A 19,339-nucleotide genomic window follows, 5' to 3' on the forward strand; every position below is an offset into this window, starting at 1 on the left:
ACATCCCCTCGATTGATTATTGACTGAGCCAAGGACTTTCAATGCAAATGATCTGCTATCAGTTGCTAAGGGTAACCCAGGGGAATCCAGAAAGTGTAATTCTCAGCAGTCCTCTCGGGGGCAGTACTACACATACATCTAGTGCTGGAGGTACCAGAACTGCGTTCCCCTGTGTTCCCGCTGAAATAAAGCCCTGCATCCGTAATTTGAGTGTAACGTGCAACATGCTCCAGACCTTCCACCCGCACTCCGCATCCTGACAGGTGCAATTCTTTGCAGTCTCCTGAATGAAAAAATTATAAATGCACAATTTTTTTTTTACAGAAAATATGTGCATTTACTATTTTTTACCAAAAGGTGAACTTAGGGCGGCCAGATTTGAACCATGTATTGGCAGGTTGATCTGTCGTACTTGGGTACAGCCAGCCTGCCAGATTCACTTCCGATTATTCTATAGCAACCGCTAGCGATAATCTCTGTCCTTTGGCGGTCTGGGACAGCTTTCCCTGCCCCCCCTTGCCCCACCTGCTGGAAAAAGACAATTGCTCAGCAGGAGGGATTCCCCTGTCAGCACTGTCTGTATTGATGAGAGAATCATGCAAATGTATTTCCTGCAACCAAAGTCTATAGCCGGCCCTAACATTTGATATTTAATAAAGATGCCATGTGATTTTAGAGATTTTTGCATGTAATTTGTGTTTACAGTGCCTTAAAAGTCCTAGACACCTATTTTGTTTTGTATTGTTCTAGAAGGGCTGAGTGTGCAGATTGGTGCTGGATTTTGTTGGAGGGGAAGGAGTGAGGATTTTTTTTTTTAAAGGATAAAGTGGGGGAAGTTTTCCTTGTGGGGGGCAATTTTTCACTCTCCTAACCCCTGCACTGGCTCTTGCATTCTCTGCATTAACTACTCCTGACATCTACATTCTGTGTGCTTTCTGCTCCAAAACCCATCACTGACTACAGCCCTCTCTGCGTTACATATTCCTGATCCTTGAGCACATTGCATTAGAAACCCTGGACTCCTTTAATCTGTGTTTATTATCCTAAACTTGACACTGACTGCCGCACTTTGTGTGTTACGTAATCCTGATCCTGGCACTTTGTGCATTGCACACCCCTGACCCCTGCACTCTGCCCTACAGACTCCTGCACTCTGTACACTATATTGTACATTACATACTTCACACTAAAATATTCATTGTCTCAACAGTTACTGGTTACTAGGCAGTCCCAAATATGTTTTTTTTTTTCTGGTTTAATAATTTTTATTGCAGATATAGCATTGAAACATACAATAATGTCAGAGGCCAGTCCCAAATATGTTAATGAAGTTAATCTTTAAGGCAGTCTCAGATAAAGAGTCAGCTCTCTGGCAGTTTTCAGTGTGTGCAAAACCATATGGAATGGAAGCTTTTTTTTTTTTTTATGATTGTGCTGAGGTTTATATGCATTTGTGAGACTCTTGCTTGTGGCATAGTAACCACAGCATATTTTTTTTAGGTACGAGGAAGCTCCTCCCACCACTTACAGTTTGGCCACACCCACTTTTTGACATAGCCTACACAGCATGCTGTGGGTCACTACCTCCCTAAAATGTCCGCTCAAGTAGGGAGGTATGCAGGTCCCATAGGCGTGTGCATGTGGCTTACTGGGTGTGCCTGGGCGCACCCTAATCTGGGGTCGGCAACCCATTAGACCCTAAACAGGTGGCATTTAGTGAAACAAATGGGCTGTATTTTCCACCTACAGCAGCTGAAAGTCTATTTTTCTCTTCTCCCTCCCGCCAGCATTCAGCTGGCACACAAGGAAAATACAGTCCATTGGTTCCACTAAATGCCAACCCCCACTGCCCCTCCTCTTCAGATTCCCCTTCCTTCTGCTGCCCAGCCCCCTGTGTGCTCCCTTGCCCCCCTTTACCTCCAGCTGCTGCAAGGATGCTCAGGATGGAGAGCGGGGGAAGAGGCTGGTAAATACACTATATTGTTAAAAGTTTTGGGACGCTTTCCTTTACACGCACATGAACTTTAATAGCATCCCAGTCTTAGCCAGTAGGGTTCAATATTGAGTTGGCCCACCCTTTGCAGCTATAACAGCTTCAACTCTTCTGGCAAGGCTATCCACAAGGTTTAGGAGTGTGTCTATGGGAATGTTTGACCATTCTTCCAGAAGTTAACTTGTGAGGTCAGGCGCTGATGTGGACAAGAAGACATGGTTCATAGTCTCTGCTCTAATTCATCCCAAAGGTGTTCTATTGGATTGAGGTCAGGACTTTGTGCAGGCCAGTAAAGTTCCTCCACCCCAAACTCGCTCATCTATGTCCTTATGGAAGAATTAGAGCTGAGACTGCGAGCCAGGCCTTTTTGTCCAACATCAGTGCCTGACCTCACAAATGCGTTTCTGGAAGAATGGTCAAATATTCCCATATAGCAAATACTACATTTGACTCCATGGAACATGGGAAAATAGTAATGAGACCTCATATGTGGATGAGGGAGATATAAAAGCCCTCAGCAAAGCCCTACAAAAAAGGGCAGATTTTGAGGCCTTGCAACTAGAATAGGATTGACATACTGTACATAAAGGACCTTACAGAGTTTCATCAAAAGTTGCCCCATGTGAACACTAGGATCAGCAAAGCAAAACCTAAGCAGGTAGACCTGGAACTTGAGTGTTACAGATAGAGCGGAAGGGAGATTCATACTAACAACTGTTTTCATCTTTTCAACTTCAGTTGGATAGCTATAAGAACAGAAGTAATGGTTTGACATATTCATATATGGGGGATTCCTGGAGCTACCAAAGTAGCTAGACTGAAAGACACAGAACCAAAAAAAATTCAACTAACGCTGTCCTCTAACCCATCATGCAATGCATTTTTTGTAAACAAAAAAATAGGAAATCTTTTTTTTTTTTTTTTTTATTCTTTTTATTGAAAATTTTCAGTGCAAAAAACAAAACACAGCCTAGGGGCATACCCCGGCTCTACAAAACACAGACAACTACTTACTACATGAAAACAGAGAGGCAAACCCTACCCCAACTAACAACATGGGCAGGGCCGCCTCGAGATGCACCTAGTGAGATCCCCTTGAAAGGATAAAACATGAAACATTACCCCTTGTAGGAACCCTCCCCCTTAAACCCGCAGGAATCAGCTAGCAAGTCAGCTCAGCCCACCCAATGAGAACAGATAGAGAGCACAAACACACTCAAAATACCAGTACATATATAGGTAGAAAAAGACATTTAATCTTGATCATCCGTAGTTAAGGTTGAGTCAACCCATTTCTGCCACACTTTGTCAAATTTGCAGGGACACCCCCTGGATATATAAACATCTTTATAGAGGGGGACCACTGTATTAATCAGCCCCTTCCAAAACCCCAGGGTGGGGTGGAGCGGAGATCTCCATTTCAGGACAACAGCTTTACGGGGGTAAAACAACAAAATTCCCACCAAAGACCGTGTCGCTTTAGGAGCAGGCAAGACATCTACCAGACCCAGGAGGCAAACATTGACCATCATTAAGAGGAACTGCCTCATGGGTGAGAGCAGATACAAAGCCTGTTACCTCTCGCCAGAAACCCCAGACTGCAGAACAAAATGTGGGAGAATCCCGAAGAGCTACAGGGGCACACCTCCAACAAGAGGCCGAGACAGTAGCAAAAAGAGGAAATCTTAAGAGCCTGTCAAGAATGCAAATTGACTTTGATGGGACAGATTGTTCTAGCCCCAGATATTTTCCAATGTGCCCTTTAAATTAGAATTCTAAACCTTTTCTTATGAATATTAAATACATGGGAACCACTTAAGCTTCAACTTTTGTACCTATTTAGCTTTTCTGATCTGTTCCCATTTTATGGCATTAAACATGTCCCAATTGTTGATTAGCTTTAATTTTTCCCAGATATTGGTCTTTTGTAGAGGGTTGACTGATGCTGCAGACCTGTGATGATTGGAAAAAGCAGAAAAAACGCCCTATTAGTGACTCCTTTAGCAAAGGGAACAATAATACTGTGATCATCTTTCACACTAAAAAGTATACTATGTGGAATGCTGTGTTAGGTGAGGTGTAAGTGGAAGAAACACACATTTTCTTCTGTGTAATTTAGTTGAACACATTTTGTTGTACAGCACTACCAAGATTGCAACTCCTCCTGGGAAGTACCTCCACATTAGGGTACTATAACCCTTTGACAAAGAGCAGAGCAATAATGAATAAGTAATGGAAGGAGACATATCCAGTTAAATATCAGTCATTAGTTATTTTACCTCCTAGCAGATACATGTAGACCCTAGCTGGGGAGATAAATAGATTGTCTTTTAACGCCAGATAGCAACCTATTGATAGTATGAGATATCTGTGTTAAGGGCCATACACACAGGCCGAATATCGAAATGCTTCAGCCAGTTCAATAGAAACTGGCTGACATTCGGCAAGTGTGTATGGCGGCTGGCTTCTGTCGAAGGGACATGACCAAAAAAAGTCTGCCGATTGGCACTCGATCAATGCTCTCAGGCAATGGTGGGGGGGCCGTCTCCCTGTCAGAACACAATAGCTCAACAGGGGAGATCGCTGTACTAACATTGGTTTGTTAGCACAGTGGCTCCTCCTGAGCTCTTCAGTTTTTTTTTTTTTTTTTCGCTCAGCCCGCTGGGTTGAATGAAAAAAAAAATGCTGGTGTGTACCGGGCTTTAGAGGTATTCTGATCCAACAAGGTGCTAGAATTAAAAACAAGTGTAGCTCAGATAAATGACCTGCAAACAAAAACATCAGACATAAAAAGACAGGTATTAAAGCAGAGTTCCTGTAGCTGCTGCCTTTTAATATTAGGATACTTACCTGTCCTGGAGTCCACCGATGTCAGCACCACAGCCGATGTTTCCATCGGCTGTCGGGTGCTGCCGCCATCGCTGGTAAGGGAACCCGACAGTGAAGCCTTGCGGCTTCATGGCTGGGTCCCTACTGCGCATGCGCGAAGCGCGCTGGGCTCGGTAATTGGCCACGAAGCAGAGGGAGGAGTAGGAGGCCGATCCTCTTATGAACCTTGCTGCGGCGAGGACCAACGGAAGTGGGGACAGGGTACCTGTCAAAAACAGGTACCCCCTCCCCTCTGAAAGGTGCCAATTGTGGCACCAGAGGAGGGGGGGGGGGGAGACAAATAAGCGGAAGTTTCACTTTTGAGTGGAACTCCGCTTTAAGTAATATTCTAGTAATGTGGGACAGCCTAGGTCACAAATTGGAGGAAGGAGTAAAGGGTGCATTGGAAGCACTTGTAGACAACTGGTTGCTCGGTGCCTGGGAGAAGTAAAAAAAAAAAAAAAACACTCTACTACCTTTTTTTGCGATGATCCACACCCACCAGCTCCACAGAGCTACTCTTTTTGCCATACTGAAATCAACTAGAAGGAAGTGGTGAAGGATGAGGTGGAAGAGGATGGGAAGGAGGAGCAGAGAGAAAAGAAAGGTAGAGGTGGAGGAGAGTGTGAAGGAAGAGGTCACATTAGCAATAATGCTCAGCTCGGCACCTCCTACCACCATGTGGCAGTACCTCTAGCTTTCCTTTCATATTTATTTGCGGAAGGGTGGGCAGTCTAAGGGAGTACGTTTTTGCCATGCTGGTATGCTTCCAGCACCCTGACTATAATGAAATATTTAAAATATTTAAAAAGTTCAACTGGCTGCTGAATATCTTGGAGTAAAAATATCACACTTTGGAAAGCAGAGGCATCGTAAACATACCTACAGCAATACTAAAAATAGAAAGGAAAGATATAAATAGATATGAAAAAAAAAGTAAAAATAGCATATGTAAAACAAAAAGGGAAGGGAATGGGAATCACTCTGAGCAACCCAGGCCAGTAAATGTCCACTAGATTATATGGGTATGCTGTTCTGATGCTAGTCAATGTCTCATAAACACATACATTAGGTCTATATTTTGAACATTTTGGGAGTAATTATGGATATAGGGATGGGAGGAAGTTTGTAAATGCTTTTGTGATCTCTTTTTTGATGTTTTGTTTAACTCATGGTGTGTCTCTGCGAAGAAAGTAGATCACTAACGTATGGTATTAAACTGTTTGGCCACAGTTTCATAGAAATAGTTTGTGAAAAGTGATTGCTTTAGCTTTATTCATTTTTAAATCATAAAGAGCTCCTATCTATGTAGATCTGTTGTAGCTGCTACTTCCACCAGTCAATTTAGGCATATTATCACTTGATAAAATCAAGATGTGCAGCCAAATAGCTAAAAAGCTATTTTCCATTTTAAAATAAAGTGATATTAAAGTCAAGTTTAAAAAAAAAAAATAATAACAAACATGTTATGTTATACTTACCTGCTCTGTGCAGTGGTTTGGCACAGAGAAGTCGCAATCTTCCTCTTCTCAGATCCCCCGCTGGCGCTCCTGGCTCCTCCCTCCTGCCAAGTGCCTCCAGAGCAAACAGCTTGCAGTGGGGGAACCCTAGCAGGCTCGCTCCCAAGCCGCTGCTCTGCATGACCATTAATACATGAAGCTATAGCTCTGTTCTGCCCCATCTCTCTTCTCATTGGCTCACTGGCTGTGATTGAAAGCAGTGGGAGCCAATGGTTTGCATGAAGGTAAAAAACCTTGAGCCTTTACAACCACTTTATTAATATTGGGATGCTGATGCTGTAATAAATGCAAACTAAATGTAAAATGTATTACATAATTTTCATGAAAATGATACTGTTCTGTAAAGTCTCATACAACTGAAAGTTATCTCCCTAGTATGTAAATTAAAAAGCTGATGTTTTATGTCACCCTTGAAGTAACATTAAAAAGGATTCACCACCTGCTATAGGGTATCTACATTTTTTATTTATTTTTGCCTTGTGAAAAGATCTCCATGGCAGTGTCCAGTTCCTCATGCCCTTTTTTTGACAATATCTTGTCTGTTCACCTTGAAATGGCTAATAGGCACATTGTTGTCCCCACAGACATTGACTTTTGCAGATTTCAAGCAGGATTCCACTAACACCCACTTACTGACCCCAGGCAGATTTGCTCATTCCCGCTGGAATTGTTTTATATATACTTGCTGGAAGTACAAAGCCCTTTCAAATCTCATAAATGTTTTTATAGATTAGGATTGAAAAAAAGCAGCTGTGCATCTTTGGTTATTCTTAGGCTCCAGCCTTCTTTACCTCATACCAAGTTCAGGTCTGCATATTAATATTGCTTATGGGAGCACTTAATTACTAAACATGGATATAACTGTGACCCTTAATTCATTCCTTACAAATTTACTATATATACAGTATATATATATATATATATATATATATATATATATATATATATATATATATATACACATACATACACACACACACACACACACACACACTGTTTTGTATTTGTTACTTATAAACTCTGAAATAATTTTATAATTTTATTTTTTAGGTTGCATTCTGCTCATGAAAGAAACTGGTGCAGTGGGTGAGTGTGAAATTAAAAAATGTTCTATATCTTATTACACCCAAAGCCGTATAACATCATAGGGCAGTGGTGTCCAAACTTTTTTCAAAGAGGGCCAGATTTGATGAAGTGAACATGCGTGAGGGCCGACCATGTTGCCTGACATTTGAACCATTAAAATGAAATACACACACACACACACACAAATACATACATACACACACACACACACAAATACATACATACATACACACACACACACACACACACACACACACACACACACACACACACACACACACACACACACACACACACAAATACATACATACATACATACATACACACACACACACACACACACATATGTATATATATATACAGGGCTCAAAATTTCAAGTCATGAGCTACTAGGCAGGCCTTAAGAGTTACTCGCCACTTGTTGCCCCACCCAAACCCTACCCTGCTCCGCACCCTAAACACGCCCTCACCAGAGTGACCACAGCGTGCCCCCTTTCAATGCAGAGTGCCCACAGCGTGCCCCCTTTCAATGCAGAGTGCCCACAGCGTGCCCCCTTTCAATGCAGAGTGCCCACAGCGTGCCCCCTTTCAATGCAGAGTGCCCACAGCGTGCCCCCTTTCAATGCAGAGTGCCCACAGCGTGCCCCCTTTCAATGCAGAGTGCCCACAGCGTGCCCCCTTAAATGCAGTGTGACCACAGCGTGCCCCCTTAAATGCAGTGTGACCACAGCGTGCCCCCTTAAATGCAGAGTGACCACAGCGTGCCCCTCAATCGGCTCACCACGCTGACAGAAATGGCTGATGTGTGACATCCTGGGCTTCCGCTCCTTCCAACCCATACGTGTTACGCCCTACTATTGGGCTTCTCCAGTAGGTTCTACTGAATTTTGTGGATACGTTTAACAAAGTTAAAGTGGCAATCTCAGCCTGGGTTATCAGGCATATGATTTACGTAAGCTGTTATTTATAGGAGTTGGTGATTTCTCTGAACGATCCGCCTGTGTGAAAGGGCCCTTAGTGTGTACTAGACTTTAGTCTCTGTGGACTCTTTTGTGATCTTGTCCTGGAACAAAGTTTTTTGAAAGCTGATGTAATTGAAGTGTGGCTAGCTTGTCTGTTTATTCCAGGTAGGGAGCATTAATGAGCTCCATCAGCTGTCACCTGAAGCCACAGATATGGGTGGATTGCGAGCTCTTAGAAGGAGGAGGAGCCCACAAATCCTTCACATTGCTGGAAAATGGGCAGAAAAATAAGGTTTTCTTAGCAATGTTTCAGCATTTGGAGTAAAGGAGAGCTCTCCTGTTGCACCTGATGGGACCATTTTGAAACCCTTGTATGAATGTTCAGATATTGACACTGCTATAAACAGACAGAGCCAAATAAAAAATATTATTTTGAAAGATATACTATAAATTTAGACAAAACACACAAGAAGTGAGGGAAACAACTGACAGTAATGTGACCAAAAGGTCACATATGTGATACAAAACGTATAGCAAAGTCTTGTGATTATGGCACGCTAACAGAGAAAATTGTCAGAGATAAATTTATGGAGAACTATATCTCCTGGCTACTTTATTTGTGAATCAACAGTAGGCTGCTTATTAAATCTAAACTCCAATAAAACAGCTAAATATACAGTTAAATACAAATATGTGAATTTTTAGGCAGTTAGTTAGTCTGCCACCAGAGGTGTCTGTCCCAAAATAGTGTGGTAATAGGGAATCATGACATGTGGGTGTGAGCTCCCCTTTTAGAGATAGGCTTTCAGTACTGTAGTGATGTAATGAGTGGAGCTAGTGCCCATATAAAAATTGCCAGGATGTGAGGAGCCGACGAGATGGCATGGGAGCCAAACAAGGATGTAGCCATGTGGATGTAGCTTGTTACTGCTAAGGTCCCTTCATGGGGCTAAAACCTGGGTGAGGTAGTTTAACCACTTGCCGACTGCGCACAGTATATTTACTGCGGCAGTCGGCCCCGGCCAGGCAGAGTGACGTAGGTCTACGTCGCTCGCCTGTCACTCCTTCTAGAGCCAATAGCGGGCGAGCGCGCGCCCGCCGAGGCTCGTTCACGGAGGAGTGCGGGAGTGTGACTGGCGGACCCGATGTCCGCCGGTCACACTACGATCGCCGGTACAGCGGGAGAAAGACAGAGCGGCTTATGTAAACAAGCCGCCTGTCAGTTCTCCCTGTGTAAAAATGAAGATCAGATGGTTCTACTATGTAGAACCGTTGATCTTTTTTTTTTATACCAATAGGAATGTCCCACTACAGTTAGAAGCACGCCCCTAGGACACACTTAACCCCTCCCTGTCCAATAAAGTTAACCCCTTCCCTGCCAGTGTCATTTTTGCAGTAACAGTGCATATATATAGCACTGATTACTGCAGTAATGTCACTGGTACCCCCAAAAGTGTCAAAAATGTCAGTCAAGGGTCCGATCTGTCTGCCGCAATGTCGCAGTCCCGCAAAAAAAATCGCAGATCGCCGCCATTACTCGTTAAAAAAAAAAAACACCAAAAATGACAAAAATCTTTCCCTTTGTTAGTAAACGCGATAACTTTTGCGCAAACCAATCAAAATACGCTTTTTGCGATTTTTTTTTACCAAACATAGGTAGCGTAAAACAAATTGGCTGAAAATGTTAAAAAATTTTGATTTTTACATTTTTTTTGGGGGGAATTTCATATAAAAAAAAGTGAAAAATATTGTTATTTTTGCAAAAATTACGCTCTTTTTTTGTTTATAGCGCGTGATCAAAAAATCGCAGAGGAGATCAAATACCACCAAAAGAAAGCTCTGTTTATGGGAAAAAAGGACGTGAAATTCGTTTAGGTACAGCGTTGCACGACCGCGCAATTGTCCGTTAAAGTCACGCAGTAAAAAATCGCAAAAAAAACCCTGGTCTTTTAGCAGGAAAATCCTCCGGTGGTAAAGTGGTTAACACCCAGGAAGAGCCAGCTGTAGTCACCCTGATTCTTGTTACGGTCTCAATTTGACTGTTAGCAGGATGCAAAAGGCCTTTTAGGCCAGGCTAAGTGTTCTGTGAGTACTAGCACACCTGAGAGTGAAAGAATAACATTAGGGAGTATGCCCGGCTAGGTAAAGCTATGGAGTGGGACATAGAGAGAGAGAGACACAGTTATATTAAAGAAAAGCACTTTGTTAATCCCGGTTTGAATGAAGCAAAATGCTGTGGTTCTAGTATACAGAAAGGCCCGTCCCAACACTGTGGTGCTCCCAAGAAAAGTAAGGGGAAGATGGCTTATTAATTATGAGCTGGCGTTATGCACCTTAGTGACTGATACAGAAAGATTGCTTTTGTATATGGCAATGTGTGCCAAAGAGTTCTGTTAGTATGTCAAAGTGATGTTATATGCCATCTTTGATGAGTATCAATATAAGTGCAGAATATATACTTCATGTGTAGATGTTTCTGTGATAATAAATATAAAGGCTCATGGCTGGGGTTGTTGTGGGTAGGCCTCTGGCTAGGAGTTGGACACAATATGGTGAAGGCTTCTAACTATCAGCAGTGAATCACTGTCCTATTCCCGAAGAAACAGGGCAGGGCTCTAGCAATCGTGGTCCCCCTTACGAACTCGCAATGTGGCAAAGGATTGTTAATTCAGGAAGCTCTGCCTGACAGCTCAGCCAGAATGCTGACATAACTCTTTCTTCTAATTAAGAAATATAGTTTTGTTAACTTATTGCCTGCAGCCTGGACAATAAGGGAGTAACAACTCACTAAGTCCTCAACCACTGCTCTGTAGGGTTGCCACCTCATCCCTTTAAACCAGGGCACACATTAATTACACAGGTTCTGTGGCTGATAAAAGTGGTAAATAAACTCAGTGCCCTACGTGCATTATATTAGCCTCAGATCCTGTGTAATTAATATGTGTCCTGATTTAAAGGGATGAGGTGGCAACCCCACTGCTCTCCTCTGTCAGCTTGTTCTCTGCACATGTGCATGCAGTAGAAGACGATTTACTGCTTGTACTGCCCTTCCCTGTCCCAATCTGCCATGTGTTCTGCAGATCAACAGATGACAGAAAGCTAAAATTAGCATAGATTCAGGTAGTCATGCTGCTAAATACATTTCATTATTTTTTAAAGGAATGCACAATTCTAATAAACTACCTAGAGTTCAGCTATAAAAAACACAAAAAAGAAGGGATACACCATATCACAAAATCCAGATGCCTGTAAGAATGTGTTGACTTGGTACAGTTACATGTGTACCACCCTTCGTGGCCAGGAGTGAAGAAAACATACCAATTCATAATGAGGGCTAGCATTACCCTAGGGTGGATCCATGGCCATTAAAGATAGACACAACAAAGATGGGTGCCAGTCACTTTAGTCCTTTTTCTTGGTTTTATATTGCTCTGGCTCACAGGGAGAGAGAGTTAGTATAGGTCTACATATGCAACAGGGCTTCAAACTCTGCTAGACTTCTCCTCCTTTCTAAGCAGTGTCATAATCCACTAAGGTCAGACACCAAACCCCCTCCAGCAGGACTTTCATCCTCTGGCTCTGCCAACGTGGGCACTGTTACTTCAACCACTGCACACACCTCCCCAGGCCACAGCCTGGGGAAAAGAGACCTCACCAGGACACTCCTCAAACATTTATAGCCACCATGCACCACTGGCCATGAACCTCCTAGTGGTTGCCAGAGGGAACATAATGCTCAATAGCACAAAATCTCACCGGCCCCAACACTTTTGCCCTGGGTGCTGGAAAAGCCTACAAATTTGCCCTGGGTAACTTTTGCCCTGGGTGCTAGAAAAGCCTACAAATTTGCCTAGGCAAAGCTACTATCCAGGAAGGCTAAATTTACTATAAACATTTGACGCCAGGGTGGCTATGCCTGGATTTCAGTGTGCAGTCTTTTTCTAATGTAGTGTGTTCAACGGCTTCATTGCAACCTGCGGCCTTAGCTGGATATTGGCTTATTCGTTTTTGCCTGGAGGATCATTGAAGCTTTGAAGATTGATAGGGGACCACCCAAACCAGAGGGTGACATTGTCGCATCATCTACAGAGCCTTTTTTCAAGACACTATATTTATCCCTATATGCAGTAGAAATGCTGTAGATGTAGATAAATATTGTCTTATATTGATTTCTTATTTTTTTTTTCTAGACGAGTTGAAAAAGCCAGATTTAGAGGTGCTTACAAGTTATCCCTATGACGACATTGTGGTTGGTGGCAACGTTCGCTTCCATTGCAAAAATTGGACAAAGGCAGAAAAGTTCTACCTGACAAAAGATCAGAATGACAACACAAGAAGAAGTCAAAGCAATCCAGAATTTTCTATTGTAGATCTAAAAAGTAGTGACTCTGGCCTCTACTCCTGCAGATACAGTTGGAACAATATTTTCTCGGAGCCCAGCGAGCTTGAGGATATTTACGTTAATGGTAAGATGATTATCTAGAATCCACTACGATACAGTATGTAATGTACTGTATAAATGTTTAACACTGATAAATGTGTTTCTTATATAACATGTTTATTAACTTCCACATGATGTTTGTCTACACTCCACATTTCACGGGGATATAAAAAAATGTAGATTTTATTCCTAGGATAGTCCATTCGTACTACAACATTGAGGGAAAGTTTACCTGAATCTGGGAGGTATTATGTATTGTTTTCAGGGGTTCCTGGTTCTTCCCATTTTAACTGAAAGTAGTTAGCACTGCAGTGATCTAACCTGCTCTTTACCTTGACTCAGCTGAAAGAGAACAATCAAAGGTCAACTGTGCAGCGGTTTACCAACAGGCAAAAATTTGCATACCAAATTTTTTCGCTCTCATAAAGGCTTACTTAAAGTGGTTCTAAACCTAATTTAAGTTATTCTTACCTTCTCAGCATCCACAAACCTACACTTCTGGGGTTCCTCTTCCTTTTCCCTCATGCTGTCTCAATCTCGAGCTGGGCCGTGTGTGTCTATAGACACACACAGCATGGCCCACCCCTCCCCCCCATCCCTCCTCACAATATTTGATTGACCACAGCAGGAGCCGATGCTGTCTGTGTGCCTGTGAGACCATGAAGAGAGAATGGGAGCTGCTGCAGATAGAACAGCTCTGGATCGAATGAACTCAGGTAAGTGTGCAAGAGGAGCCCTGTGCTTGGCTAGTTTTGGTGCCCAAGCACAAGGATGTACCCCTGCTTCAGCCCTGCTAGAACACAACCCCAACTGCTGAGGCCGCCATGGGCCTCCTCACAACATTCCCAGCTACAGACCTTTATATTAAGAAGAAGAAGTGTCCACAAAATAGTTAACTTCACTACACTTTACAGATGTTGCCAGGGAATGGAAAGACAGTCATATCGCTAGGACATACATTCCCGAGTCACTTAGCACACACAGTTAATCACATAAAGTGGACAATCTGCTGTAATCACCAGTGAAAGTATGTGCAGCATCTTACAGCCATCTCCTTCTAGTCTCCCCTCTGCCAAGGGTCATCAGTACTCACAGAATGTGTTCTCTGTAGACCCCTCCTAGCTGGGTACACATTTCCTGGGGACCCTCCCAGGAACTAGCTTCATACAGGAATCTCCAACCTGGCCTAAAAACCCCTTTGCAATCGGCCCTAGCCCCCACCTCCTTATTGTAATATTATTGTGTAGCAGCCTTCTAGATAGGTGCTAGAGAGAAAGTATAGCATTGAGTCCTGTCTGCTTACCAGAAGGACTGCAGGTAAATCTATATTGTTCTCTGCCTACCAGAGAGCAGGATCTGTTAGTGAGGTGTGCTCATTGTGCTCAGGTGTAACTCGTCCTGTCTGCAGAGTGTTTCACACTGGTCCAAATAGGAAGGCATATTGGACAATGGGAGGAACCTGACAAATTAGTGCACAGGCATTTGATACAGCCCTGGTAAACTGGCAGAGGAAAAGTGCCTTGGTGCATACTGGGATACTGTATAAAAGCCAGAAGCACATGTGCTTGAGGTCTTTCGGCTTGTTAGCAGAGTCCCGGGGGGGGGGGGGGGGGTTACAAGAGAGGGAAGCACAGCGCGATGTCTGCACTTCTTTAACCACTTAAGCCCCGGAAGATTTTACCCCCATTCCGACCAGGGGGTATTTTGCGATTCGGCACTGCGTGACTTTAACGGACAATTGCGCTGTCGTGCGACGCTGTACCTTAACGAATTTGACGTACTTTTTTTTCCCACAAACAGAGCTTTCTTTTGGTGGTATTTGATCACCTGTGCGATTTTTTTGATCACGCGCTATAAATAAAAAAAGAGCGTCAATTTTGCAAAAATAGCAATATTTTTCACATTTTTTTATATGAAATTCCCCCCAAAAAAAATGTAAAAATCAAAATTGTTTAACATTTTCGGCCAATTTGTTTTATGCTACCTATGTTTGGTAAAAAAAAAAAAATCGCAAAAAGCGTATTTTGATTGGTTTGCGCAAAAGTTATCGCGTTTACTAACAAAGGGAAAGATTTTTGTTATTTTTGTTGTTTTTTTTTTTTAACGCGTAATGGCGGCGATCTGCGTTTTTTTTTGCGGTACTGCGACATTGGGGCGGACAGATCGGACCCTTGACTGACATTTTTGACACTTTTGGGGTTACCAGTGACATTTCTACAGTAATCAGTGCTATACATATGCACTGTTACTGTAAAAATACACTGGTAGTGAAGGGGTTAACTTTATTTGGGAGGGAGGGGCTGTGTGTGTCCCTAGGGGCATGCTTTCTACTGTGATTGGCTGTGGCTTGAGCTGTAAGGACACTGATCAACGGATCTACATAGTAGATCCGTGTGATTAGTGTTTTTACACCGAGGAGAATGACAGGTGGCTTGTTTACACAAGCCGCCTGTCTTTCTCCCTCTCCCCCGCCGATCGGCGAGTGACCGGCGGACATCGGGTCCACCAGTCACACGCGCAGGGGGGTCCGTGACCACGCAGGAGCGGGAGCGCGCCTCCGGGGGCGCGCGCTCGCTCCCTAGACCCTCACAAGCTAGTGACGTAGCCCTACGTCACTTTGCCTGTGAGGGGCTGACTGCCGACGTAGATCGGCGTTAGGCAAGTGGTTAAGAAGTTATAACACTGGCATAAAAGACTGCACTTTAATAATGCACTAAATTAAAGTATAATTAAAGGCAAAACATATTTTTTAGTTTTGGATAGAGTGGGGAGGGATTAGAATACCTGTCAGGTTTTATCACTGTCTCTGCCCCCGTTGTGAAGATTCACCCTCTCTATTTGTCCTTTTTACCATTAACATTGAAAGTGAAAGTAAAACAAAACCCCAAATTTTGGGTTGTCCCCAGAAATGTAATAGAGGGGAAATCTTCCAATGGGGACACTAGTTCTGGTGATCTGGGGGTCCCCAAGGAATTTTCATTAATTTGTAGGGATTTCCTCTCACTTCCTGTTCGGCTATGCAACAGGAAGTGAAGAGAAATCTTCAAAATGGAACACAGATGATAAAAAAAAAAATCTGACAGGGATTATAACCTTCCTTTGCTCTATCCAAAATAAAAAAAAAAAAAAAAAGTTTTGCCTATAATTCTACTTTAATAGTTGGAATAATATTGGACTATTATTTTATATGTTGTTTTTCCACAAGTATTTTTTAGTTTAATACATAGAATACTTGTATTACATTTGAAGCATAATAATGTGATAGCTGGACTAACATTGCAGAGGAGGTTAGTAACCCTATTATTGTGCTTATGTAAATAGTTAATACAGTACACTTACACGTTTAACAAGCACTGAGTTTAAAGGAGTAGCGCTGTGAGTTCTTCTAATACAGTAAAATAACAAACGTTATACTTACCTGCTCTGTGCAATGGTTTTGCACAGAGCAGCCCTGATCCTCCTCTTCTCGGGTCCCCCGTTGGTGCTCCTGGCTCCCCCCCCCCCATTAACTGCCCCCATAACATGCTGCTTGCTATGGGGGGACTTGTGTGCGCTCGCTCCCGAGCCCCTAGCTCCTTCTTCACTGGCTTTAATTGTCAGTAGAAATGTGCACAATAGAAAAAAAAAAAACACGTTTTCCCATTTAAAATTGCCGGGATCCGGCTATTAAACAAAATTAGAAAAAAAAGGTCGTCCCCCCCAGTCAATACTAGGCCCTTTGGGTCTGGTATGGATTTTAATTTAATTAATTTTGGCATTTTAATTTTGGCACTGGGTTCCCCTCCAAATCCATACCAGACCCAAAGGGCATGCCCAGAAGCTGTGCAGGAATGACGCGCCTGCACCGGACATGACGAGCGCGGCCGGTGCAGGGCATTCTGGGACAAAGAGGACATGGAAGAGGACGCGCTGGCTTCAGCTGCCCACACCTGAGATGGCAGCGCTGGACAAGACATTTTCAAGGTAAGTATTTCTTCTAAACGGTAAGTGCGACCTGGGACAGTTCAGAGGCTATACATTGTGGAATGCACTAGCCCTGACTGTCCCGGGGTATTTTTAGTGAAAAAAACTTTCTGAGGGTGGAACTCCACTTTAACAGATAATTACTAATTAGTAGCTAAATGCTTGTGTGAATAAGGTCAAGCACAAAGTGACATTATATAGAAAAGCAGACTTTACTCAACACAACATAATGGTATAAGCCCTTTGCACAGTTGACACTGTTTTTACCTGGAATATGACATTTATCAGTTATGCTATATTTACAACTTTAGTTTGTACATTCTTATACAATAAATGCTGCTTAATATGGGTTTCTTACTTTTATCACCTTCTCATCTTTGCAGACAAATACTCACCGCCGCAAATTACAGTGAAACCCCGGAAAATTGTACGACCAGGAGAAGACATAACAATAACATGTGATACTCTCTATTCCAATATACAATTTACTATTTACAAGAATGATCAACCTTTAAACGTTAGCAAAGATAATCCATTTTCGTATTTTATAAGAAATGCAAGAGAGAAAGATATTGGCCAATATTCATGTAATTTCAGGACTAAATCTGACAGCAATACAGAAATCCAGTCCGAATCCAGTGACTATGCTATGATAAAAGTTACAGGTAATACTTGAACCTTATTCTTGTAAATTGCATATAAAGTGTAAGAAAATATAGCAATTGTTATCCTACCTATGAGCAAAGGCTACATAGGCCCAGGGTATTACAATTTCAGAGCTGTGGTAGGCAGCTACCTGTGGCTACAGAAATCTATGGTCATGGTGGTGCAGTAAAACTAGTGGGTATATTAGTGAAATCAAGCCATGTACATTGGCTGTTTCAGCAAATATTGGGTAACGAATGGCAAGCCTCTAAGGAACACATTTTCTGGCTGCCCTTTGCAAACATTACGTAATTATTTCTCTAAAACAGCACTAGAAACATTGAAGGAAAATTATTGATCTCAATAGCCAGCAAGAACTCTCCCATAGTTTCAGTCTTCAGGCCCAGTTGTTACATCGTGGGGTGGTAATTGTATACCCCCTATATATTCTTTAAGTACTGTAGCATTTCCTATTATTCCCTCCATAATATGATAGCCTGCACAGTCAATATACAGTGCTATTGTCCCTGCTCAGTGTCTTTTACCAGCTCTGGATGTTACTAGGGATTAGGGATGGGCAGAATGACCCCCTGTTCGCACCAGAACTTTTGAACATTGCGAAAGCTCGGAACCGAATAACGAACCCCATTAAAATATATAGGACTCGAACTGGAAAAATCAAAAGTGCCCATTTTGAAGGCTTATATGCAAGTAATTGGGTATACAATGGTTTTGGGAGCCCAAATACTGTCCTGGGGGGCATGTATCAATGAAAAAAAAGTTTGTAAAAAATGTCATTTTTAAATGAGCAGTGATTTACTGATGCTTAAAGTGAAGGCATCAAAATGAGAAATAACAATAAAAATTAAAAATTCCTTGTGTCTGGGGGTCCCCTTAGTCTATCTGTAAAGTGCCACATCTGCACTGTGTATAGAAGCTGCTGCAGCAAAAATTGCATTTATAAAGCCCAAAAAAAAAAAATGAAATTTTCCCTGCAAGCTTTCTTTATTTTATAAACAACAGCTTGGGGAGCCAGTCTGTATGATGAGGCCACAATGTAGACCACTGGGAACAAGATTATAGATTTTTTAGATAAATTCTGGTGTCTCTTCTGCAGACTTTGGATAGAAGTAACAGGTATAAAATTGGTCACTGAAGACAACATGGCAATACGCTGCAGCTGGGGGAACGAGACTGCCAATTTGTGTACCAGTGTTCTCCCCTCTATGTAGGCTCATGTTCCTACCTTCCTCAACCTCAGAACCAACATCTGAATCAAGTAATGGCTGTGCATCGTTAAGGAGCAAGTGGCTGACTCTGTGTTCAAATAACTCATCTGACTCCTCCATGCCTGATGTTGGGGCTATGGCAGGAAAAGCTGTGGAAAAAAAGGGAAATTTAGCCACTCTTGCAGCTGCAGTGGACTGTGCACTAGTCTCTGCTTGGGTGACGGAGGATGAGGATGCTTTAATAAGCCAGCCCACCACCTCCTTTGCATGCTGTGGCTAGATAGCACAGGAAAGATCACTAAACAAAGGAAATTATGCCCTACCTGAGGACTGACCACATCCACTTTTGCCTGTGGACACATACACTGTTGGCCCCCTCACAGTGCCATGGGAATGTCTGCCTCTCCTTGTTGGCCTCCCAGACATGATGTGAAGGTGCTTATTAACAAAATGTAATAAAGATGTGGAAATGTGTACGTGGATGCACTTTAATCAATGGAAAGGTGTTTGATGCACTTTAACCTGAGTATTCACTACCCAGACCCACTCCACACTAATGCACAGAAATGTACTGCATTAAACGTGCAGTAACGCACAGAAATATACTTTGTTAAACGTGCACTAACGCACTG

General features: G+C 42.6%; 1 protein-coding gene across 1 annotated transcript in view; it reads left to right on the forward strand.

Moving 5' to 3' along the window:
* The window catches only part of LOC309568635 (immunoglobulin superfamily member 1-like), a gene marked incomplete at both ends in the record, with an annotated part of 129,625 nt that overhangs the window by 79,731 nt on the left and 30,555 nt on the right, over positions 1-19,339 (forward strand). Inside the window, 3 exons of the mRNA XM_082274356.1 lie at positions 7,432-7,467; positions 12,620-12,895; positions 17,217-17,498. Of these exons, the coding sequence (XP_082130482.1) occupies positions 7,432-7,467; positions 12,620-12,895; positions 17,217-17,498 (594 nt within the window). The remainder of the gene's footprint in view (positions 1-7,431; positions 7,468-12,619; positions 12,896-17,216; positions 17,499-19,339) is intronic.

This window comes from Pelophylax lessonae, assembly GCF_965119305.1.
Source record: "Pelophylax lessonae genome assembly, chromosome: 12".
NCBI classification, from domain to species: Eukaryota; Metazoa; Chordata; class Amphibia; order Anura; family Ranidae; genus Pelophylax; species Pelophylax lessonae.